This window comes from Macrobrachium rosenbergii, chromosome 30, assembly GCF_040412425.1.
Source record: "Macrobrachium rosenbergii isolate ZJJX-2024 chromosome 30, ASM4041242v1, whole genome shotgun sequence".
Classification (NCBI taxonomy): Eukaryota; Metazoa; Arthropoda; class Malacostraca; order Decapoda; family Palaemonidae; genus Macrobrachium; species Macrobrachium rosenbergii.
In genome coordinates, this window is record NC_089770.1 from 36061305 (window position 1) to 36088814 (window position 27510).

The following is a 27510-nucleotide window of genomic DNA, read 5'->3' on the forward strand; positions in this document are numbered from 1 at the left end:
GTTTGTATCGCCTTATTGCCTGTCGTGAATATGTTCAGCCTCGTTGACACGGGGCAAGTTTAGCAAATACTATTAAGCAAGTTAATTTACCCGGCAAGTAAGTGTTGACACCAGGGATAGTTTGGCGGAAAGTATTTGCAGCCAGTAGCTATCAAGATGTCCAGTGACATGGATGGTAAATTGATGCTGCAGCTGTTGTTTTGGCAAAGGAATTAGAAATAATTGTGGAATAACAAAGGCAGAAAAACGTACAATATGGGTGAGGAAGTGGCTTTTTGGAGAGAAAGTTTAGGAGGCTCCAGTACACTACTTACTGAATTAGCTACTGAAGATCCTCCAGAATATAAAAGACATATGCGCATGGATGTGCAGACGTTTGAGGAACTGCTATATTTGGTGGAGCCTCACATATCTACAAAGGACACACCGATGAGAAACGCCGTCCCAGCAACGATTAAAATTGAAATAACCTTGCGTTATTTGGCAAGAGGGGATAGTCTTGCATCACTTGCATACTTCTTCAGGGTGCCGGCCTCCACTATTTCAAAGTTTTTGCCTAAAGTATTGCAGGCAATCATTGATGTACTGAACAACTACTTACAGGTAATACATTGCAAATACATTGCAATTTCCACCTATACATTGTTTATTTCTAGCAAACTTGTATATTTATATATGTGGTTATCATACATAAATTCACAAAATATTTAGGAAAATAAAAGAAAATAGTGTTGGGAACAAGTTTTTACTGATTAAATTTCAATGTAGAGAATATTAAGGACAAAGCAATGTAATATAAACCATTATAGTTTTCATAAGAAGCAACTCTCAATGGAAAATTGTGATTCATTATTCATAGGCATACATTTGTGTATGAAACTGCAGAACCACACGGTGCATTAAAAGATTACGCCATTGATGTTGTGTTTCTGACAGAGATAAGTCGTTCATGTGTTACTTTAATAACCTTAATTTTCTTTTAAAATTTCAACGTCGAAAGCTGACGGCCTTCCTTCATCAAAGCTTCATTAACATATCCATTGCCATGCCACGCTTGTTGCTGTTCATGCAATCAATGTGCCTTATATCCCTGCCAGGCAATTCATATCCCCTGTAAATTCCCAAAAACATGAAATTTCATTGGACTCCACTTCTCGCACATGCTTGCGTTCGGGGAAGGTGATGACAACGCTGTCCAGCAAAGGGCAACTTGGCGTTGACAGGTGGACAGTTGTGGCTGCTGGATTGGTGCGTGACCGCAACCAGCGAAAGTAAAGTAGCCGGGACATCAACTTCACTCTGCCACTATCCTGGACCATCCCAGCAGAGTGGCAGAAACATAACTTTTCGTTGACATTGGGCAGAGTAGAGGGCAGTTCACAGGTCGCTAATTACCAGCGGCTGCTAAAATAGCCCCGTGTCAACGAGGCTTATCGACCTGTCCACTAGCGGGCATGCCCGACGGGCACTTCCAGCTGTTTTATTTTCTCTCGCTTCTGAAGCAGTGTTACCAGACAATCCCGCATCGTTCTGGCTCCATACTCGGTCGGTCAGTATAGTGGAACGGGTTATGGGGAACAGTGTTTGCCCGTCGGGCAGTGCCGCCAGTGTGGACAGGGCTTAAACAGCAGGTAGTTGAGTTGAGGCGCCATTTCATATTGACTGGAATAGTTTGAGTCATTATTTTCAGCGGCCTCTTTGGTGGTCATAGCTTTCCTCTTATTTCCTGCCATACAAACAAGACTCATGTGGCATATGTCTGTTGCATGGGTGTGACCATTACATGGCCAACTACTTCATTTCACAAACTTTAACTTTGGCTTTTAGTTGCTTTGCCAACGTTCTCACATTCATAAGATATAACGTTATTTGCCAACTCTTTGTGCTTGACATAGATACAACCATCATAAATAAGCTTCATTTTATCACGTTCACATCGAACTCCATGATAGGTGGTATAATTTATTCTGTTTGTTTAAGAGAGTTGTAGATGTAGACACACTGATCAGTTCAAGACTGAATTCTAACTAGATAATGGCTTGTTGCTACTTACTATCTTAACATTTTTATGAACATTTCTTTAACTGTAGATAGTAATTATGTAATTAATAATGATTTCTTCAAGAATTGTTTATTTATAGAGGAAAGTGTCTGGAAACTGTTTCATAACCGTATTCAGACTAGTCGTTGGCTTGTCTGTACTATCTTGACACTTATTTTATAACCAGGCAGTTAGTGATTAAGTAATTACCAACAATTTCTTTGAGAATTGTTAATTTACGGATGAAACTGCCAGTAACTATTTTCTAAATGACAGGGAACTAATATAAATGTTTTTGTTACTTATATGTAAAGGGGGCAATTGTCTAAGGGCAATTATCCTAAACCATATATATATATATATATATATATATATATATATATATATATATATATATATATATATATATATATATATAAAAAGCAAGCTACTACAAAACATGGATAATTGTGCAAGCAGGTAACAAGAAAGAAGTTTAGGACTGCGTGTAATCTTCACGGTTGTGAAGCAGAGAACATATTAAATCTGTAAGCTAAGTTCTCCTTCCTAGTTAAGATGCTTTAGCTTTTCCTGATCTCGAAAGGTGCCACCACGAGGGACTAGAATATATGATTAATGCTGAAGGACCAGTGCAAGATCATGTCCGTAAAAAAAAAAAAAAAAAAAAATTCAAGAACCCTGCAATTTTGTTTGAAAATCTTTGTTATTAAACTACCGGTATGTGGATGAGAAGATATAATTCTGTGTTGGGGTATGTGTATCTAATTGTGCGTGTGTGTGTTTGTGTGTGCGTGTGTTTGTATGCTTATGGCATTTCTTTAGCTGCTGAGGAAATATCCACACAAAATGCTGTACACTTTTCTCAAGGCTTACTGACAGAGAATGGGCGGAAATGGTAAATTTCCTCTTAGAAAATGAAATTGTATAGTTAGTGGCACGCTTTTACAAAGGAATAATATGCATCTCGGATGAGGCCAGTTTAATTTACGCAAGAATGAACCCTTTTTTATATGAGGATCGCTGTTATGGCTGTATGTTTCGAATACTAGTTGCGTTGTTATAAAAAAGAAAATTCTGAATAGGTAATGACGGTATATTCCATCCCGCTAAAGTGCCCAGTGCATATTTATAAAGTGAAATGAGTTTCCTTTCAACGCGCTGTTATCAGAAAAGCAGACAACGTTGAGAGTGGAGGTGAAGCTCTCGTCATTTGAAATGCGTCACTTTTCATTCCTGATGTAAGTCGTGTGTGGTTAGATTCTCTCCCATCCAGATTTTTATCCCCGAATTACCGATGTCCCTTTCATACTCCGGTGAGCGCTTTCACTGCAGATAGATTTTTACCTGCTGTGCCTAACTGCTCTGAATGACGATTGATGACAGTTCTTAATATTTGCGAATGCCGTCACAGACTGATACAATAGGAAAATTTTGCCATTAGTTTCATTTCGGAAACGTACCGATATTTTTCTATTCAAATATTTCCTAACAAATTGATCACATTTCCTGCAGTGAAACTGGGCCTCTGGAGATTTCCTTTCTAAATTGGTCATTCCACATCTTGCGTTTAGCAGTCCTTATTTCCAGAATGTTTTGATAAATACAGACATGAATTCTGTTAAATACTTTTTCTATTAAGTATTTCGTCTTCAGAGTATATTCATACTTGCATTCATACTTACTAATATCCGGTATTATTTCTTATGTTAGCGTTAAATATTGCTTTATAAAGTGGAATACGTAGGAATTTTATACAAAACGTTTAAACCTTACCTGCTCAACATTTGTAAAACTATTTACGGACTGCTCGTAGGAGCGAGTGACCGTGCTGGCATAAGGCTTCATCTGGGAGAAACAACTGGACAGGCTCCTTTGGAGCTTCCGGTTCCAACTCATGGATGGGCTATCAGCGCCGCTGAGAAGGACTCTGTTGGCCATTCGTCGCCGTATGAGGAAGAAGGAAAGATCCACTGTGCAGTTACAGAACAACTTTGTTGTTGTTTTTCACTTTACTCTTTTCCCAGAGTTCCACAGCTTTCCTCTTTCCAGGATTGATTTAATATTTGAGTACTGTCTGTCACTGTGAGGTCCCTTTATATATAAATTTTTACTAACTATAATTATTGCCTGTGTTTTGCTCCATAGTGCTTCCTATATTTGAGCCTTATGTGCAGCCACCTTCCAGCAATGCTTATTCATGTCAGATATTTCATTGGGCTGAAAGTGTCCAAACCAGAAGAACGCTGGGGTCCACAGCTGCAACTTATGTTGTAGAAATGCCAATATTGGTGGAGCAAAGTTTTCGATGGTTTCAGAATTTTATATTATATGGATGGAGTTATAATCATTTGAAGCACCACAGCTGGTTCAGCCTAACCTGTTTTATAGTTTGTGTCGATAAAGGCAAAATGAATCATATGGAAATCAATCAGTTATTTAAAGTACATAATTTACGCTTGCAATTGAAAGAGATGATTCGACATTTCGTAAATACATAGTTTAATATATAAAATGTATAGGCCACATTCTCCAGAATAAGTTATATCAGATTCTCAACATGTCCATTTCCAAATTTTTTTTATATGTTTTTCAGAGAAAGCATATCCAATCTTCGGAAAGGAAAATTAAAATAGGCTACATACCAAATACGATAGGATTCTATCAATCTTCGGAAAGGAAAAATAGAACATGATACATAGCATACACGATAGGATTCTAGCTGAGTTAAAGAAAGAATGCATTGCAATTAGGTGACGCCGAATATTAAGACAGCATTGTTTATATTTTAATAATTATTTATTTGCCGAAAAGTGTAAAGTGACATATGAAATTATGGTTTTTAATACGCTACATCTCTCGTTGCTTGAAGAACTTATTGAATACTTTTGCAACTAACAACTGGAGTCAAATTCAAAGAATTCAGGATCAGAAACTGTATGTGTTATCGGGACTGATACAAAATACATGTTATGGAACTGCCGCTAGGAGCAAAATATGGCAATTAAGAAAATTGATAAATGAAAATTGTTAATGGCATCCACTATCAAAGACTTCAGGTTATCTGAGGTCAGTATACTTGCCCTGGTATTTTGCCAGGCAGGCAGAATAGTTTACTAAATGAATATATATATATATATATATATATGTATATATATACATATATATATATATATATATATATATATATATATGTTTTCCTGGCAATCTAGTTTGAAATATTCTCTGTGAGACAGGTAGCAACAATTTCAGATAATTTAGCCTTGTGATTCCGACTTCGTGAGGGTCCAGGAAAACAAAAAAGAGGAAGGAAAAGGGGAATTTCATATGAGCGTAAGGCCCAATTGAAGGGAAATATTTTGTAAACACGTGGTCAAACTTGCAGAGTGTATTTATTAAATGACATTAGTAAGGAAAAGAAGGAATGCAAGCAGATTATTGATCCTGAAGGATTCCTACGGGATGGATGAAACTGGGGATTCAGACAGTCCAAGAAGTTTCCATGATATAGGTCCTCTGGAAATGAGAGATATGCACATTATATGCCAGTAATGAAAATGAGACAAAAGAATAATGAATTTCGAAACTGCACTGAAGGCAAGGGGTTTCTGATGAATTAATGATAGCTTAGCACTGCCGACACTCGAGGAGCACGGACATTTGACAAGAGATTTGGTGATTACTGGCACTCAAATTAGAATAATGTTACGAGACAAAAGCGTGACTGAATGGAGGCCTTTCCAGAGCACTTACCGTGAATTTAGATTTGGTTCAGCAGAAGGCGGTCCGTGGATGACTGCGATTTCCGAGGGCAGAAGTTTTTCTTCCATGGTATGATGCAGGGGCTTCTCGTAAGGAGCAAGACGATGGGGACTTCACGAAACGCCAAGCAAATGGAGTGGGTCATCGGTCAGGCCAGCATCCAAGGGAACACGCGGCGGGTGGAGTGCACAGGGGGAAAGTATACTTTTAAAGGCCACATGGTTAGGGAACTAAGGGCATCGTTGGGCCAGGGCATGGCGGTGGTTTGAGGTTTTCTTCACACCATCTCTTCCAGCTGCCATCTGAGAACAAACCATGGCACTGGTTTTTGCTAGCCCTCCCATGTGGCCTGTAGGCCTGAAGTATCCATTGGTGCACCTGGGGTTGAGTCATGTCTGGGGCTGATGCCAAGACTATCAGACCTTTTTTCCCTGAAAGGACATTTGGGGTTCCAGAGACAGATTCACTGACTGCCTGGATAGATGAAATTATCTAGCTTGAAGGGAGAGGCCTAAAAGGGTTTTTTAACCCTTTACAGGCTTCTGACCAGGCGAAAGCTACTCTTGCCACAGTAAAGAAAACAAGCAAAAAAAAGAAAACAAGCGGGCCATAATTTGGCCCAGGAGCATGCTCATTATGCAAATATATATATCACTATATATATATATATATATAGAACCCTACTTATACCTGCCCCCCGTCATATATGTACAAGGTTGAGGTGCTTCTACATATGCATAAATAGACGTGTAGGATTTAACTTGGATCACTAAAAGAGTTTTTGAACTTTGCAGTTGAACTACTTCTGTCGTTGAAGCATTCGTTATTGATATAGTAAAATATGATATATAAAGGGTTTATTATATTTATATATACAGCCACGGAACAAATTAGATCTTGCTGTATATATAGGGCTGTCATATATAATATACAAAATACACCATATTTATATATATATAATGGTATACAGTATTATATATAGAAATATCCAATCCTGGATATTGTACAAACGTTATATATATGCCGCAACTCTATACGTATCCAGATAGGTACATATACATTTCTTACACTACCTCCATAGCACATCGCTACCTATATACATGAGAAACACATATACCACTGTTGCTGAATGCCGCCGTTTAGCCAACGACTGGAGACTCATCATTACCAGCAAAATAATAATGTTTTCTTGCAAGTATTTACTCACATCATCAGTAATACTGCAATCCATTGAAAAAATGGGTTATGTAAACCCCAGGCATTGATGCATCTACTTGTCCACCTTGTTGGATATGTAGGTCACGTGGCCCCTCTGATGAAAGCAGGTCTAAACTTATAATGGCTGACAAAAGCCTTACTCCAAGCACACACATAACCAGGTGCTTCACACTGTGAAGCTCAACCTATATATATTATACTATATAGAGAGACTATAATATATAGAGTGCAAGACTGCCACAATTCTTCAATTCTGTATGGAGGCATAGCCATGCTATCAAGAATAAGCTTTTCATAAGTGATGAGGAGGATACAGGTGAAAACAAAATCTTAGTTTTAAGAACTGTTGGTTAACAGAATGTGTGGCTCCTGAAATCAGACTGGATTTTTACGGGTTAAGAACCAACTGGTTACCTAGCAACAGGACCTACAGCTTATTGTGGAACTGAATCACTTTATGACGAGAAATGAAGAAATCACCAGAAATGGAAGGGTGGGATGAAAGCATAAAATCAGAGAAGACTGCGGAGAAGGAAATATGTACGCTGCGGTTCTCAGCTATCACAGAATAGACTCACTGGCATTCTCGATAGGTCGAGGTGGATAAAAAAAAGGGAACTTTGATTTAGTCAAGAATATTTCCAAGAGACTCCTAAGTAGGGATGAAGTGCTAGTGTTAGGGCACACATGCCCAGAGAATACTTAGGCCAAGTGCACATACTAGATCATAGTGTTGCATTTCAATAACAAAATTAGTTTAGGAAACAAATAAGCATTCTGGTATATGCTTCGCCTTTATAAATTCGAAAAAATTTCGAGCCGAAACGAATCATAGAAGTCAACGCTTAATTAAATTTAGAGTGAAACGAATTATGGTAGTCAACACTTGGTTAAATTTAGAGTGAGTTTAAAGCCGGAAATAAATTTGTGGATTACCAGGTGAAAGGAAAGAGGGAGAAAATATGTCAGAAGGTTAGAATGATCACGGTAATAAAGACATGATCGTGGGAGAGGAGAACATGGCATCTTTGGTCAAAGAAGAAGTTTGTTTAGGAGACATTGGGGCAGGATTCACGAGGACAGTTATAGGGAGAGACATTAGAGGGAAATGAGGGGAGGAAGATCAGCTGACATAAATCCCCTCACTTTTCTCCTTTTCCCTGGTTCTCCTTTCGGGTAAAGTTAATAAAAAGCTCCCTAGATTAGACCTTTAAAAAACTGTTTTCAGAAATTTAGGGAAGAAGTCATGAGATGAATAATGAATAATCCTGAGAGAGAGAGAGAGAGAGAGAGAGAGAGAGAGAGAGAGAGAGAGAGTCAGTCTTCGGTATTTTTCATGTAACAGCAAAACATATTATTGCTTAAAGCTATTGACCGCGACTATTATTTTTACTCTCACCATAAACTTGTAATTGAGAGTCACGGAGTACATTCAGTGTTGCAGGCCACTTTTCCCTATTTTATTTTTCAGCCGTAACTGCTGTGCTTTCAATTAAAAGGGAAGGTGCTGAGATCATGTACCTCACTTACAGTATCTCTGCCTCCAGTTACACGAAAAACCTTGTTGTTTATTTTTTTTAGCTTTGTTTAGATTTGTACTTGAAGTGTATAATAAAATTCGTTAAATGGTTTGCGCTGCTAAAGCTTCCTCATTTCTTTGTTCAGTTTATAATGAATATCATGAATGGCCAGCTGCCTGACATCACAGTCAATTATTTTTGTATATGGCTCTCTCGGATCCATTTCTGTATATGACATTCCTTCTTTGCACTAAAAGATAGCTATGATATTTTTGACACAGTGTATTCCTCTTTCTCATGGAATCTCTCTACTCATATGTACTAGAATTAAGTATATATTAAAAAAATAAATACGTCTAGAACAAGATTAAGTATATATTATAAAAGTAAATACTAGCAAAATCATGCCTATTATAGCGTATATATAAAACTATTAAGCAACTTCCGTATGGACAACCGACAGCTCAGTCACTTGATTTGATGAGACCATTCCAGCGGAAGTCTTCCACTAACGAAACGACAGTTATTCGTCCGTTTGCCTCGGACCACAGGTCAAGAGATGGACATAAATTTATTCCTGTCATTCGACGCCAAGGTCATCAATTCTCTCAGGATCCGGGACATTTGGAGCGAAGCTACCATCCAGCATTCAGGTGGCCCACACTGACTGGAAGTATTTTCTGTATAAGGCAAATTCAAGGAAGGAAATTTCAACACTAAAATATTGATTTGTTGACCTGATGGACTGGGTATGGCAAACAGATTAGGAACGTCGTTCTTTTGGTTTTTGTGCTAATATCTTGGCAATACATTGGTTAAATTTAAGTTTCGAGTTTTTACCTACGTGAAAATATAAAGAAAAAAATTACCAATCTTTCTAAATCAGATTATTAGACTATAGAATAATTGAAAGGAGAGATGACTGTACAAAAGGCCCTTTATGACCTAGGAATATTTCTTTATCATTTTAGGAAACATCGTCCTGTAAACCACATTTCTTTCTAAGGACGTTTTTTCGATAATAAAAAAGGTTCAGAATTAGAAGAAAATCGATATAATTTTCCTTTTAGAAATCAGTCTGGTCGAAATCTTGATGTTTCCCCCTTTTCGTAAGGAGCCTGTGGAGATTACTTTGCTTGGTCTGATTTTCCATTTTGTGCAAGTGACGAGGAATAACCAGATTCATTATGCGTGATTTCCCGAGTAAGCAGAAAATGCAAAGAACGTCCTCTTCTATTTCAATTATTCATCAATAATCTTATGTCTGCACCGCTGATAAGCTTTGCAACGGACGCAGTTCCATGAATAAATGACTTATTCAAATGAGTTCCGGTTCCCGTCTAATATATAAAAAAAATTGAATATCTTTATATTTTCGTGCTCCTCCTACAATTTCTCTTTCGGGGTCCTTAATTCTTGATTTGGACTCTACATCCCAAATCGGGAAGGGCCATAAATTTGTTTCTCTTATCCTACGACGGAGACATAAATTCTCTTTACACTGCTGATGATTATTCTTAAACTGCCAGCGAGGCATTTAGATACACGGTCCTCTTGGGTCTTCAACAATGACGGATGCTGAGGCATATCTTTCAAAGGCTGACTTAAAGGAAGAACGTTTCAGTTGCTAAGGGAAAGCTTGAAGTATTTTGAACCGTAGGGGATAGCGGCGTCATTACACCTCACACGGTGCACTGTAGACATTACTTAAGGTTCTTTGCAGCCTTCCTTAGGCCCCTAGCTGCATCCCCTTTCATTCATTTTACTGTACCTCCATTCATATTCTATTCCTTCCATCTTGCTATCCACCCTCTCCTAGCAATTGCTTTATAGTGCAACGGCGAGGTTTTCATCCCGTTACACCTTTCAAGCCTTTCTATTCTCGATTTCCCTTTCAGCACTGAATGACCTCACAGGTCCTAAGACTTGGTCTTTGTCCTAAATTCTACATGCCATTCCATTTGCAGAGTTTTGGTGATTTATTAAGGTAACCTCTTATGTTCTGTCTTCAGGCAAATATTAATGAAGTAAAATTATTTTCATAAACTAGCAGAACAAGAGAGAGAGAGAGAGAGAGAGAGAGAGAGAGAGAGAGAGAGAGAGAGAGAGAGGAATACTAGATGTCCTGTTTTCTTTAAACAATGTTGGTGAATGATTTGTGAAACACGATTTTTAAATTTCATTCCATTCATAGATTTTTTTACAACCCCAAGTGTGGTGGCTAATACTGCTTGTGATGGAAATTTATACATTCCTCTTGATGTATGGTAGAAATTTATTGCGTGTTTATTTCCAGAACGAACTGTATTTGAGTGCAATATCAAATTTTAAGAGTTGCAAGTGGCACCCATATTATCAACAAAAACCGAATTGTTTAGTTTTAAGCGGATTCCTAAGTATAATCAAATTTTATGTATAACTATTTTGTAATTGGCGCAAAAAGTACTCGAAGGTCTTGAGGACTTGTTGATACATTGGTTCTTTTTGTATTTCGATTGGTAATTCTTACATTTTTCATTATATGTTTGTTCGAATATGCAAACCATATTATGCACGTAATATAACGGTACTAATAAGTATCAGTACAATTTTATATTATCCGCAATATTTCTTATATCAACTGGCGTTAGGAACAATAGCTAGAAATCATTCTGTTAATGAGTAACTCATTCACTCCGCTGAATTACAATAGAGTGTATCATATCTTTGCATATAGCTGATACTTCCAGCAAAAATAGAGCCTTCTGCGTGATGAGTCATTATCCTGCCAATATCAAATTGCATAAGAAAAACGAAGGGTTGGTTTGGATAGAGACACCGCGTTTGCAAGAACAGAAAAGTAACGGCATTTGTATCTATCATGTATCACTTGGGGTAATGAATCTACGGTTTCCCATTATCCAACTTCAAGAACACAAAGAAAAACCATCGAGTACTGTTGAGAGATGTCTGAGAGGAGAGTTGAGCTTCGATCAGAAGTTCGGCGTCCTTCTTATTTCCCTCTCACAGTCCTGATGATCGGGGCATCGCTTCTGTGACAGTGATTTTGGGAAAGGGTATTATCGGTCAGGAAAGCTTGATTAGTAACGCAACGCTGGATGTGAGATTCAGGAAGTCGTTTCTTTGAGGAAAGTGAGTCAAGATGACAAGTTCCCCTTTGTTGTGGATAATCTAGAAAAGAATCGAATCATTTTAAACTCCTGTGATATTTCATTGTACCCTGTTTCTCCCAGAGTGACATTCCCGTACCTGTCTCTCTCTCTGTCATGGAAATGTGAAATAAAAAATACTGGAGTATATTGGGAAGAACATTAAAATATGACAACTCCAATGTTTTAAAACATTCGTCAACGAATTTTTTTCCCATAGTGTCAGAATAAAATCGAGATAAAATCTACAGCATTTTGTGGTTACTTCAACAATACTACTTCAGAACAAATCTTCATTTCGCAAATTTTTGAATGATACACTCAATATATATGTGTATATATATATATATATATATATATATATATATATATATATATATATATAATATTATATAATGTATATATATATATATATATATATATAATATATATATATATATATATATATATATATATATATATATATATATATATATATATATATACACACACACCTATGTGTGTGTGTGTGTTGTACAGGCTGATAATGAAACCAGGCATTTGAACTGCCTGAAATTTCAGGCAAATATTGCACTTATTTTGATAGAGGCTATACTCAACACGGTATATAGGGGCTAGTACTAAACACGGCGAAACATAGGTAGTCGCTGTTCCACTGTGTTATATATATCAAATATATTTCATATCTGCCTGTACACACACACACACACACACACACACATATATATATATATATATATATATATATATATATATATATATATATATATATATATATATATATATATATATATATGACTTTTATCACATATATGATTATATACAATCAGTAAATATATATCTCTTTAATATCAATATCGAAATATATATTTTCATATATGTTACTGAAGGGGAATTTTTAGTTGATAATAAGTTCGTCGTCCCGTGTGCTGGCCGTGTGGATTAAAGCGCCCACTGTGTCTGAGTTCTTGTCCTTGTTGGTTCGAGTCCACGGGACGACGAACTTATTATCAACCAGGCATTTCTCGGTAACTGCCTGATATTATTTCAGGCAGCGAAATATTAAACTGATTAATGCACTTATATATATATTGATCCTTAGGGGCTGGTACTCAACATATATGTATGTATATAATATATCTGATATATATATATATATATATACTAAACATATATATATAAACAGTGTATATATATATATACTGTTTATGCCGTGTTTAGCATAATATATATATATATATATCAAATGTATCTAAGTGCATATATATGTATATGTATATATAATACATATATATACACACACATATATATATATATATATATATATATATATATATATATATATATATATATATATATATATATATATATATATATATATATATATATATATATATATATATATAACATATATATAAATCAGAACATAAATAGTACTGTGTGTCACGTTATTGGACTGCTATTACATTGCATGAAACCGACTATAGCGAGATGCGACTAATTTTTTCGGGACTTTGGAATTCATAGAAAATACTGATCATTTAAAGCCGGAAGTAGTTTCAATTTGGTAATTTTGGAAAGAAAAGCAGGACATTTTAATTCCACATTTTAATTTCTTCTTAAAAATTAGCATTGCTGTGCTTGAACGTGCTTGTTTCCGTGTTTTTATTCTGATCTTGGAATGGAATGCTTTCTGTTACAATAGCTTCTGAGTTTCATGATACATTTGTCAGCGAGGAAAACTCCTTTTTCATTCTTCCCTCAAAGAACTCTGGCAGGAGGGTTCCCAAATTACCCAGTGCACGTAACTTCTTTTCCTTTTTATTTTGATATTGAAATCTGAAATGGTAACACTCGCAAAACACACACACACACACACACACACACATACAGACGCGCGCACGCACACACCAGTCCGCCTTTTCCACAATAAAATACCAACTCACGCACAGAGACAAATCAGCGGAGTGTTATTCCCTTCCTTCGTACATTTTCCTCGGATTCCCCCTGACCCGTAGGCCTAATATAAATGCAAATAAGGATGCTTCATCATTCTCTGCATGGAAAGGCTGGCTCCTCCCCGCACCAACCCATCAGCAGAAGCCTCTGCATGGGAGAGGTGGCAGGAATATTTAGGTCTTCCGCAAGAACGCAAGAAGTTGCAAGCCGAAGGATTTTCTTTAAAACTTTGCCGCTTATTGCAACACCTTCAGACGATTGCTATTTATGGCGCTTTTGGTAGTGGCGTCTTTGGAGAGCAGAGCAGTCAGCTTTATAAGTCTGCATGGCGCGATTCATTCCTCTGTTCAGTTGTTAATTCCTTACTCTGTTATGTCTTTGTTAATTTCCTGCCTTTGTTTAGTTGTTAAATCACACCTCTCTTTTATTGTTAAAATCTTTCTCTGTTTCGTTGTTAAATCCTGCCTCTGTTTTGTTGTTAAATACTGCCTTTCTTTAATTGTTAATTCTGTCTGTGTTTAGCTGTTAATTCCTGCCTCTGTTTTGTTGTTAAATCCTGCCGCTGTTTACTAGTTAATTACTGCCTCTGTTTTGTTGGTAATTCCTATCTCTGTTTTGTTGTTAAATCCTGCCTCTGTTTGGTTGTTAAATTATTTATGTTTTCTTGACCACTTAATTTCTGAAACGTTGATGTTGTTAAACCTGCTTCTGTTTTAGTCGTTAATTCCTGTTTCGGTTCTTAACGTTAAATACTATTTCTGTTTTGTTGCAAATCTTGCCTGTGTTTAGTTATTAGCTCAATACCTCTGCGACATATGTTAATTCCTCCTCCCTAGTTACAACACCATGACTCAGGATTGCGTTAATTTCTTCCTGTATTTAGTTGCTCTATCTCTGTTTTGTTGTTAATTCATGTCTCTGTTTAGTTTTAAATATTTAGTAGTTTAATGAGACCACTCGTTACAGTTATCTGATTCTCTCTAGAAAGATAAAAAACTGATAGCAAGGTATATTCCAGAGAAGCTGGACAGCTCACGTGGACAGAGGTTAATGAGAGCAAAAGGACGACTTAGATAGAGATAAAATCTCCCTCCAACCAACGATTAAGGTGTTAAGGAGCTATCATCTGGAGTGATGTAATGGCTGACCACTGGAACTCTTGGTATAAATACCACTTTTCTGTAACTGCTGCTGCATCCATTGCATAGAGGGGAGAACATTCTGTCTCATCTTTGAGCTCTCGAATCTCTCTCTTTGTAGCCAGAGCGACATCATAGAGATAATTGGTTTCAGAAATTGGCATGAACTCCCTGAAGTTGGGCGGAAGAGACAATAATTCATCGAAAGAAATAAATGATTTCTGGGGAGTTTTCAGTCACCCAAACTTTTGTTCTTTTCTTCTTTTTTTTTGTGTGTGGAATTATCGCATTTTAGGAAGGAACAGCCCTTTACAGATGATCTGCTGGTTTCAATTTACATTAGGATTAACAGGATTATAATCAAGAGGTTATCATATATATCGTTTTATGTCAGCAGTTATGAATAATCATTAATATTGATGTGGATGTTGATATTAGCGACCTGTATATTTTAATATTTATGAAATGATTTCCTTTACAATTAGATTATCTTCTTTTTCTTAAGTTTTACGAATAATTTTGAAAGTAAAATATCTTGACAAATATCTCTTTTAATTTTAAATCAGATTTCCATTACAAGTTTCAGTATAAAGTTTTATGCCTGTTTTTTTTTTTTTTTTTTTTTTTTTTTTTAATGGTTGCTTCTTTGGCCTGATATTTATTAGATGGGTGACCAGCTAGGAAGTCGTTTTCTCTTTTCCATGGATCACTCCTATCTATCTATCTATCTATACACACACACATATATAGGTATGTATATATATATGTGTGTGTGTGTGAGCGCTCAGTGTGCGTGTGGGAATTGCTAATGGCCTGACTCATACTTGAAAGACCGGGTTCTGGTCCCGACGTGAGCCTGAATTTTATATATATATATATATATATATATATATATATATATATATATATATATATATATATATATATATATATATATATATATATATATATATATATAAAGAGAGAGAACAAGCAATGATTATTACTCTCTATCATACTACTCTCTTGTCATCTTTCGACGTCAAAAAGAGAGAGTGAGGGCGTCGTCTATAGACACGAGGAGTTTTGTGAACTGTTTCGCCAGACCTCACTTCTGAAGGCGCAGTCCTTTGCACACCATGGAAGGTCCTTCCTTGCGAAACACTTGATGAGAATGTCTGGGGAAAGGTGTTGGAGGAATAGAGAGGGAGGAAGATGCAATGGAACCCTCCTGGTGACATATCGGTATGAATGATGTTGATTTTGTCGTATACATTTTTTGGTGATTTTATGGTCACTGATTTATACTTTAGAGCTTAAACGAAATTTGTTGATCAATCCCGGAAAGCTACATGCTCATTTATGTCAATGTTTCAGAGACAAATGATATTCTGCATCGTCTGAGTGAATGCAGATTCTCTCTCTCTCTCTCTCTCTCTCTCTCTCTCTCTCTCTCTCTCTCTCTCTCTCTCTCTCTCTCTCTCGGGAATACACAAACTATAACTATGCATAAGATAACTAATTAGTAATTGTCCGTGATTTTTATCTTTAAGGTCATTCTTAAACACTTACTAATACAGGGTCCCAATAATACGCCGCCGGGAGCTAAAGTTGTAATGACAGCTGGAAGCAAGCCTGTAATTGGAGATTCTAAAAGATTTTAGCTGAAGAAATCTTTCGATCTGGCAGTCACTGAACTGTCAGGACGATTGATCTGGTGAGATTTCACTGAAATGAATGAATTTTGCATTGGATGCTTCCTGTTTTGACAATACTTACGCTGTTTAATTCTCACTTCTAAATCTTTGCCAATTGACTTCTATAAATAGAAGAGCAGTCCAAGAATGAATTTTATGTATGTTGTTGTTTTTCCATGGCATTATTTTTTATAACATTCCTTTTTGTGTTATTATAGGAAAAACCAGGTTGACATTAAAAGGTTTGAACAATAATTTTATGGTCTCAAACCACTAAAATAAGGCAAGCTAAGAATGTTTCTTAATTGTTTCTTTCTCCATGTTACTTTTCAACTATGAAACTTTCTGTGGGCTTTATTATAGCAGATAATATCTGAAGTATATGTGATGGGTAAATATAACCTAAATCTGCCTCTATCTTTTATGTATTTGATTTCTGATCCAAATACTGGATATGATTGACAAGGCACAATGCTTGTAAAAACACTGAAGAAAAGCTGGATATTTTGATATTAAGGCGATGGCTGAAGAAATGGACATTAGTCAAGTTGTTGGCTGGTTTCCTGTAAATACTGATTTTGCATTGAAATAGTTCTCTATGTATTAAAACATCTACGAAGGAAATTGTCTTTTCTAATTCTAAAGTAAATGAATGGATGGTATCTGGTTAGTCAAATTAGAGGGTAAATAATATACACATCCAAGACCAGCTAGGCAAAGCAGCTGAAATATCGTCAACATATCTATGCAGACTTTTTCCAGCACTGTTGGCTCAGTGTCATACAAGCTTTCAAAATATATTACCAATCTCTTGTCCCCGTCACTTAGAACCACCTCCGATTCTCACTTACATAATTCCCTAGATTTAGTTGATAAACATCACTTTTTGCCCCAGAGATAGATTTGTTAGTTTTGATATATGTTATATTTTTACTAAAGTCCGTATAGATTCTATTTTAGAGTATCTTGGTAACGAACCAATCCATCATGAATTGCCTCTACCTGTAAGTCATATTATTTCACTCACTAGGATGTGCATTTGTGATTGTAAGTTTATATTCAGTGGTGAATTTTACCAACAAATATTTTTGTATGCAATGGGCAACCATTTCTCCACTCCTCTGAACTTGTATATGGAATTCTTTGAAAACGATATTTACAAATATCATTTATACTCAAAGTTGTTCACTTTTCCCCTCGTGGACTTTGCCTTTATATATATAAGATACTTTTGAGATCCAAATGACCAGTTAATTAGGTGAATATTATATTCTATCAGTGACTTATTAAATAACAGAGACGTGACCTGCAAGCATGATGAATTCAATAATTAGCTCTGTGAATATTCTATCTGTTGGTGCTTAATGAGAGGAGAGACCAGTGCTGCATTCAAGGTTCATTATGCTTCAAATTCTCAACAGAGCATTAAGCTGGGAAAATTCCATTAATATTACACAAATGAGAAAAAGAAAGATGTCATTGATCGGTCTAATTATAATAATATTTCACAATTAGGAAATTTAGAAATTCATTACAAAGTGAATTTGAAAAATAAATGAAGAATTCCTATCCACCAGCATACACCTAGGAGCGTGCTTTACCACTCACTCCACAAGGCTGAAGAGGATATAACCTATTTCAGCTCACAGACACATGTATCAGTCACTAAAACTGAAACTAATCTTGTCCTTCATTCGCAACCGTGTTCGAGCCGTCATTGCTTTTAGGGCTGAAGTACATCCATTGATACTCACGACATCCTGTAAATCTCTCGATTTCCTGACACCCCCTTGGAACAATAATCACTGCAACCTTGAATCCAGGTAGGGAACAAATGAAGTAGATATTTCCTTCCGTGGAAGTGTTTTTAACTTACTCTCACACTACATTGGTGTGTGTGTGTGTGTGTGTGTGTGTGTGTGTGTGTGTGTGTGTGTGTGTGTGTTGTAAAAGGAGAGCCTGCATAATCAGAAAGCATGAGTGTGTGTACAAGTCAGAATAGTTAACCAGTTTGTGTTCATGAGACTTGCCAGCAGCAGTCACAGGAGCTGATGGTGCATCACTATCTGTGAGAATCAAATAATAAGGAAAAATGCAGTTATGTATATGAGCAAGAATGTATTTATCAAATACAAAAATGTTTAAAAAAAAGGGGGGGGCTTTTCACCGTTGGGTGTAGAGGTCTCTTTTTAATCATTTTTGTATTTTGATAAATACAATCTTGCTCATATACTCTAACTATGGCTTATTAACCATTAGTCACAGAAGTGTTTCCCACAGAAGATTTGTCCAAGATTCAGCACATGAAGTATACCTATGGAATCGTCAGTGTTATTGTTATTTGTTTCAGAAGGCCTCTGTTAATCGCTCTCTTGCCCTTTGCACTTGTTGGAAATCAATTTACCGCCATGCCAGTGGTAGAAATTTACCTGTTGCCACAAAACACCAACGTCTCGTTGGATCAACCCACTTTACAGCATTCCCCCAGAAGTCCCTCTGCCCATTTTCGTGCCTCGTATCTCAATTTCGTTTGATTTACATTTCTCTTTGACGTTGAAGCCTGACCTTCCTTGTTATCTATTTTTTCGGTCTGGGTCAGAAACATATTTCAATATATATATATGTTATATATATATATATATATATATATATATATATATATATATATATATATATATATATATATATATATATATATATATATATATATATATATGTATGTATATATATATATATATATATATTTATATAAGATCTAAAATGTTATTAGCAGAATCACCAACCCCCTCACCCTCCTAAAAATATTAGTCTCTATAGACTTTTAGTTAACAGATTTTCTGTATGATAATGTGGCTGAAATCATTTGTTATTATAGATTGGCATATTCGCCAATCAGACACTATTTTTGAATCAACCTATTTTACCCTAAAAGTTTAAAATGCATCAACTGTAAACTCATGTCCATAACAGCAAGTTTAATTTCAATTGCTACATTTCATTATTTAAAATGAAAGTTATAAGAAAGCTGAACTTTAAACTTATTTGTGTAATTAGACACTCTTGAAAATCAGAATCCTAATGAGATTAAAATAGATATTTTTCTCAGCAAATAAACAGAGAGAAAATAATGTTCCTCGGATGTGGAACTTAAAAAATGAAAATCTTCTCCAAACAAGGATATAGATAAAGTTGCACATTAAATATCTAGCAATAGACACAGAAATGAATTTCCTTCAGATAGGAAACCTAACATGAAATCTTCATTTTAAAAACAATAAGTGATATAGATAAAGTTGATCATTAAATATATTAATGTAATTAGACACTCTTGGAAATAAAATCTCTATTGTAGCCAAACCTACATAGATATTTTTCTCAAAAATTGACATAGAAACTAATTTACTTGATAAGGAACTTGAAATGAAAATCTTCATTTTGATAAGAAGGTTAAAGGTTGAACATTAAATATTTTGATGTGAGATATTCTTGAAAAATCAAGTCTCCTGTTCTGACCAAATCTTACATCAATACTTCTCTGTAGCAAATAAACATAGAAAATAATGTTTCCTTTAGATGCGGACCCTCAAAATGAAAACCTTCATTTTAATAACAAGGCAATAGATAGTTCAACATTTCAATATATTGATGTCATATAATCATATAATCTTGAAAAATCAGTCCCTCTATTCTAGCCAGACTACACAGGCATTTTTCTTTAGAAAATAAAATAAAAACAATGTTTATTTGGTAGAGAATAAAATCTATGTAGTTTAGTCTGAATAGAGGCTCCTGATTTTTCAAGACATCTAATTAAACAAATACTTTTAATATTCAACTTTCCTTCATACAGGAGCCTTGCCTTCATTCTTAAAGTTTTGTTAGTGTATCAGCCGTGTTTTCGATAAGATCAACTGTCTTCCTCAATGATCTCAGATCCAGAATACCATCTCATGTTCACCTCAGCTTTCTCTCTGTTTCGGATTTTTTGCCTATTTCTTTTTCTGTGTCGTCGTCCATGAACACTCTCAGTTTTATTACTTTCCCTTCCTGAATAGATGGGCTTGTCCTTCTTCCTGAGAACCATATTCTGCTCAGTCATCCCCATTCTTCAGCAGGCTACATCTTTCTTTTATGGAATTTTGTTTAAAACACACACACACACACACACACACACACACACACACACACACACACACACACACACACACACACACACACACACACACACACACATATATATATATATATATATATATATATATATATTAAAGTCATTTATCAAGAGGGACTCAAAGTGAAAACTAACTATCTTGCATACATAATTCATGACGAAGGTAAACTACGTCATATCAAAGGAGTAGTCAGTAAATACTTGAGAATAAAGTGAAAGTCACAATACATGTACATAAAATAATTTTTTACATTAGATTGAAATACTACAGATAAATAGGAGGGTAACACATATATTACTAACAGTTCCGAACATTCGTACTGATGTGACGTGAAGTCAAATAAATACCTTAAAGATAAAAGGTAATACAAACTCACATATACAAAACAGATTTGAATTAAAAACAAAATAAAAATAATGGCTAAACAAATATGCTCCCAGTCTCGGGAACTGAAATTTTTAATAATTTCTCAAAAGAGTTTTACTCGTGACTCATTTCCTTTCAACCTTGATTGTCATCTTTTTGTGAGGGCCAAATTGTTATTTTAAGTATCTGACAGTGATTTCAAGAGGTTTTTCTTAAATAATTTAAAAGAAAATATAATGGTAGGAAATGAATAGAAGTGAATAAAGTTGGCCATATTTTTGACAAACACATGACCTGATATTATGTTAATCTTGCTTGTGTTAGATGTGTTAGGCAGTCAGTTATTTTGAACAAATGGTGAACACCATTTTCGCCAACATTCCTGAACATCTAAAACCCAACTTTGATTTTTAACTAATTTTTGCTATTTTGATCCAAGGAATGTTTTAACTCAGTGATGTAATCTTGGCATACTTTTTTATCTGAGAGATATGAAATAGACCAGAAACACTATTATAGATAAAAGAATCATAGTAACTACTTTAGGAGATCCAGCCTTCAGAAAACGGTAAATTCATAAACAAACATTATCATATCGAGCCTACTCATAGCTGCTCCATTGCCATGCTTGGGAATAAAGGAAAAATCAGATAACGTTTCTAAGTCTTGAAACTTTTGCTGAAAGTTCTTTCTTACACCAAGCTAAAGTTGACGTATAGATGAGGATTAATGATGTCGACATCAGCGTAAATATATTCCATATCCGATTTAAATAAAATTCTTTTACATCTCTATAAATAATTTTTGTACAGCTCTTCTTGCATGACACCCCTTCCCACATAAAAACTAGAAGATTGGGAACCCATTCCTTTTTCACGATTTGGAACCAAGCACTGGGCCATTCCAGGAACGACTGTTTTCGGAATTTGAAGAGGCCTTATTGACAGTTACCCAGTTCCCAGTTTCACTGATGCACACCGACAATTCTAGAATGGAAATAGGCCTGTAGACGCTTTTTTCTCTCAATTTCTCAAATCACCAGTATTTTACAGCCCACCTCCCTTGTTACTGATATGTTAATCAAAAATATGTACGCTGGAATGCAACAATATAGAACAAAAGAAAATAGAAATACGGAATATAAAGTAATAAAGAAAGGAAAAACAAAATGGAATGAGTCATATTAAGTGTTGAATATTTTGAGAAGTATAAAGACTGACGAGACAAAATTTGCAGGATTTGCTGGGATTGAGAATGAGATGCTCTGTGGCTTGCAAGCTTTTGACCATGACTGCTTATTTGATTCCGGTGTATAAGGTATATGAGGGTATGGAAGAACTCCAAAGGAATGGGTGAGAGAATCGATTGTCGCTTTGCCTAAGGATGAAAACGATAAAAGAAATCACCATAAAAACAAACATGAAGAGTAACATGTCTTAGGATCTGACAGATGGCATGGTATGGCTTTTTAAGTAATAGGAAATATAACAGTTAATATCATTATTATTGTTATTATTGAAGATGAACCTTATTCATAAGGAAACAAGCTCACAGGGGCCATTGACGATCATTTGCAAGAAGTAACAGAAGAGATCAGCTATTAGAAAGAAAATGAATGAACAGATTAATAATAACCATTAACTATTAAATTATCTACTAATTAACAAATTAATAGATAGATAGTTGAAAATATAAGTAAAATATTAAAACTCAAGGAGAATTCTTTTAGGGCAGTGTGCGTTTTCTCTCTGCTTGAACTTCTGAAGTTCCAATGCACGATATCCTCTGAAGGAGGTGTTCCACAGTCCAGCAGTGTGAGGAATAAGGACCTCTGGAACTGAGATGTTCGACAGCGAGTACATTTACAACGGTTTACAGTAGAAGAGCAGACCAGTCACAGGCCGTGTTGGTTCTGAGACACTTTTATGAAATATTATAGCAACATGAAAAGCTAAATGAGGTCTTTCTGGAACATAAAATGGCTAATGTGAGAGTATAGTAATGCCTTGCCAAAGGTATATAGGATATATGGCGCAGGAAGAGATTATTTGTCACTGATTACTGTTTCTCTGATGAAGTGAACCATGTTATTAGTATGTCTACAGACCAGTGACTGGTCTGGTGCAATGGATGGTGTTTCTTTTGTATCTATATGTTTTTGTAAACATGTTTCCATAAAATCAAATATTCAAAGAAGTAATTAAATCACTCGAAAGATAACTCATAAAACTTAACTGTTCGTTAAAGACATCAGTGGTTCTAATCCCGTGTGCCAGAGAAACCTGCCTTAATCCTTCGGAAGGGATGCTGACTTCCATCAAAACTGAGTCTCGCTTTGGTTTCGGCACAAACCCATTCTCCGCCTCCGCTGACACTCACACCTGTCAGAGATACTGCCTTCTGCTGTCGTTGACAGCCAGTTTGACTAAAGCGACTAAATCTGGAAGCCGCCTGGCATCGCCTATTTCTGAGAATTGGTGCTCATCATCCCAAAATAGAAGGTACGTTGGGCATTCAGCCCACTCACTAAATTATCTTGATATACAGGTCTGCGCCTGAGACCCATTTTGTCACCTAACTGCGCTTCTCCTTCCGTGAAGCGACTAAATCAAGCCAGCATCGCCTCTCTGAGAATTGGTGTCATCATCCTGAAATAGAGGAACGTTGGGTATTCAGCCTCACTCACGTGGAATTATCTGAATATACAGGTGTGCTCATATTTCGTTACTTTTCCTTCATAATTGATTTATTCATTTTGAAGGGTTCCTTGTTTGTTCTATATTATTCATAATTGATTATTAGAGAGAGAGAGAGAGAGAGAGAGAGAGAGAGAGAGAGAGGGAGAGAAAGAGAGGGATGAATGCCACAACCTCAAGTCCAAAATTCAATTTCCTTCTCAGCCAGAATCTCCATTCTTAAGATATCTCTGTCTATCCATTTCCTCTTCGCCATTTGTTCTGAAGAACGGGACGTGGCAACAGGGGTTAGGAGAGAAATCTTTCCTTGAAACAGAAATGATAATTTAATAAAGGAAGCCCAGTTTTATCGTCATGACGATGGCCAACAGTAAAAAGTGGCCTAGTCAAGGTAAAAAGTATATAATTAAACCTTTATTGTGAAGAGGTTTTAGTGCGTATGAGCAGCTTTTCTCCTGATTTCATTTGCATTTTCAAGGGAGGAGTGAGTCTTTCTTTTGGTTTAGTGTCGTTTCTGGGTCCATTTATTTGTTGTGTCTCAAAGTACAAGCCGCACTGTTGCCTTAACATAATTTTTCATTGCTAGAGAATACCTGTTTAAAATCGACTTAGAGATCTTCTGTGTGCGCCGTACTAAACAAGATGCTTAAAAAATACGGAAAATTGCTGATAACTGTTATTTACAGGAATGATATTTATTTATGTACACATAACCTTGACATAACGGCTGCGTTGCAGCAAGTGGAGAACTTCATTAGTTGCAAACATCAAGCGATAATCTTTTCCTGCCTCTCTCTCTCTCTCTCTCTCTCTCTCTCTCTCTCTCTCTCTCTCTTTTACACCCAAGCAAAATCTATTAAGCTCAAATCGAAAAAGACTTGAGGCACTGGTCCCATCTTCTTCATCAAATTCAGTGTCTGAGAAAACATTGGAGAACTTTACAAAAGTTAAGTATACCTTGGTTTAATCAACCACTGAGCTGGGATTAACCTCTCTAGAGGGCTGGCCAAATTAATAGATTTATTTTGGTAGCTAAGAACTAATGGGTTACCTAGCCATTGGGACCTGCAGCTTAATATTGTGACTGAACCACAATATAACGAGAAATTTCCTATCACCAGAAAAAATGTCTCTAATTTTCATTGGCCGGTCGGAGAATCGAACGCTGGCCCAGCAGAGTGCTAGCTGAGAACGTTACCAACCCGGCCAATGAGGAACTAGAGAACTTACAGGGTTGGAGAGAGAAGAAAAAACTAGGAGACAGATAAACCAGATTCTGGGCGAAAGAAAAAACTGGAGTTACTGCACTGGCCTGAAGCCCACAGAGTTTTCAGGATACGAGTGACAATGTCCACGCTTTGAGGTGAAGAGCAAATCGAGGCCTCCGGCTGACGCTTGCGAATTTGTCTTCAAAACTGCCGACGATTGCATTTGGAGACAAGACGCATCTCCCGGCGATATGTGCATTTCCGAGCGATGTGGGGTCTTTTCGAGAATAAGATCTCTCTAGTAAATGTGGAAGGTAGTGGTGGGAATCTCATTTCCTTTGTTGTCGAAGAGTATTATGAATTATAATGCGTGAATTTACTCGTTTTCGACTGATACAGAGAGAGAGATGAGCAGAAAATAATATTATGTTTATATATATATATATATATATATATATATATATATATATAGATATATATATATATATATATATATATATATATATATATATATATATATATATATATATATATGTGTATGTGTGTGTGTGGGTGGGTGTGTGTGTGTGTTTGTAATTATAATTTTCTTATTATTTACACTTGTAATCTTCCTTTGAATTTATAGCCAATTGCACAGCCATTTTGCTGGTTTCCTGCAAACCTTTTGAATGAGGTTGCAAGCCTCATGACCTTCCTAACACCAACAAACTCTGGCATCCATTGACTGACTAGAGAGCACACGTGAGAATTATGGAGAAATAAAAATTAGTGACACTTTGATTTCAGCAGAAATGACTGCATCAACAGAAGAATCTACGCACAAAGGAATCTTCAAGCAGCTACCAGATCGGTCCTCAATTTGTGATGCCCATTGGAACTTCAAGTTCAAGTGAAGACTCTAAAGCATTACTACCTCCATACCAATTCTCCTTGCATTTTAATAATTCAGTTACGTTTTTATCTGTATATTTATTCATTTTTTTTTTTCAGTAAGTGATATCTTCTCTCTGTTTTTCTTTCACCACTGTTGCTTCCTTTTAATGAACACCATAATATTCTTTGGAAGTCTGAATTTTAAGTGAACGGCCCTGTGTGGGTCTTGATCCATATGAATAGGGTTCATCTTTTGGGTAAGCGTAAATATATATTAGAAATCGTTCTAAATATATTTCCAACATATTTTTACACTTTATGCTACTTTGGATATCTTCCCATTTAGTGACTCATGGTAATATACTTTTAATAATAATAATAATAATACTAATAATAATAATAACATAATAATAATAATAATAATAATAATAATAATAATAATAATAATAATAATAATAGTACAAACTCTTTCCAAGAAACACTTAAATTAAAATACTTCTTCAACTTTTCTTATTCTCATTTGGCTTAGGATAAAGAGATTCCTTTTTTTTTCCGTTCTTGAGACCGAATCGGAAGAATCAAGACCAGACTGGTATTACTGCTGTGTCTTATCATTTTGCCTGGAACATCGCCATAAAGAGATTCCAAATCCTTAATGGCTCCCTGGGATTCTGGATTGGGGGTTCCTGTCCTCAAAATGGGCGTGTCAGGTTGAAACGCGCCCACGTTCGATCTCTCATCTGCCATTAAAATATGAAAAAAATTTCTGTTACCCCAGTGACACCCATAAGTAGTCGTTCTGTTTGACATTATTTAGCATTTTCATTAAAATTAATAATTGTTAATACATATATATATAAGTATATATATATTTGGGGGATATATAAGCATTATATATATTAAAATTATATATATATATATAAATATATATATATATATATATATATATATATATATATATATATATATATATATATATCTTTATATATATATATATATATATATATATGAAATTTTTATCACACCGTGATTTATATACATTCATGCAGCTACACTGAAGGGAATATTCCGAAGTAGCGTGAATTGGATATTAAGCGACATTTGTAGCTTCATGAAATGTATATAAATCAGGTGTGACAAAAATTTCGTAATAAGAGCTGATGTTCCAAACGTACCAATGAGTTATCATGGTGGAGGTTGGTTAATGCTGAAGCCAAGTACATTCCCCGCTCTCGACGGGTAAATAAGTACGGCGATTCGGCATTGACTAGTAACTCTCTGTTTGGCTCAATGGCTTGACCGTCGATGGAGTCGCTGGAAGTTACCGTGTCGACGGATCAGACCCAGGCGGTTCCGATCCATTTATCACTTTAAAATTCCCTTCGGTGATAAATTCTCATCGTCTCCCATCGATATTCCTGAAGCTGGTGTGAATTGATATTAAGCGACATTTGTGGGTATATATATATATATATATATATAATCAGAAAGCTACAAACGTCCTTTATATCATCACTTACCTCGAAGTAATATATTTTCATATATGTTACGAAGGAATTTAGGTGATAATAAGTCCACCGTCCGTGGATCGAACCAGCGACGGGGGAATAGGACTACAGTGACACACTGGTTCCGAGGTAGAGTGAATTGATATTAAAGGACGTTTATAGCTTTCGATTGTATATGAATCACGGTGATGTGATAAATAGTCATATATATATATATATATATGTA

At 35.7% G+C, this 27510-nt stretch overlaps 1 protein-coding gene across 1 annotated transcript in view; it reads left to right on the forward strand.

The window, feature by feature from the left end:
• The first annotated feature begins 255 nt into the window (after positions 1 to 255).
• Positions 256 to 27510, forward strand: part of LOC136854873 (uncharacterized) — a 47331-nt gene continuing 20076 nt past the window's right edge. Inside the window, exons 1-3 of the mRNA XM_067131404.1 lie at positions 256 to 603; positions 16345 to 16401; positions 23247 to 23500. Of these exons, the coding sequence (XP_066987505.1) occupies positions 256 to 603; positions 16345 to 16401; positions 23247 to 23500 (659 nt within the window). The remainder of the gene's footprint in view (positions 604 to 16344; positions 16402 to 23246; positions 23501 to 27510) is intronic.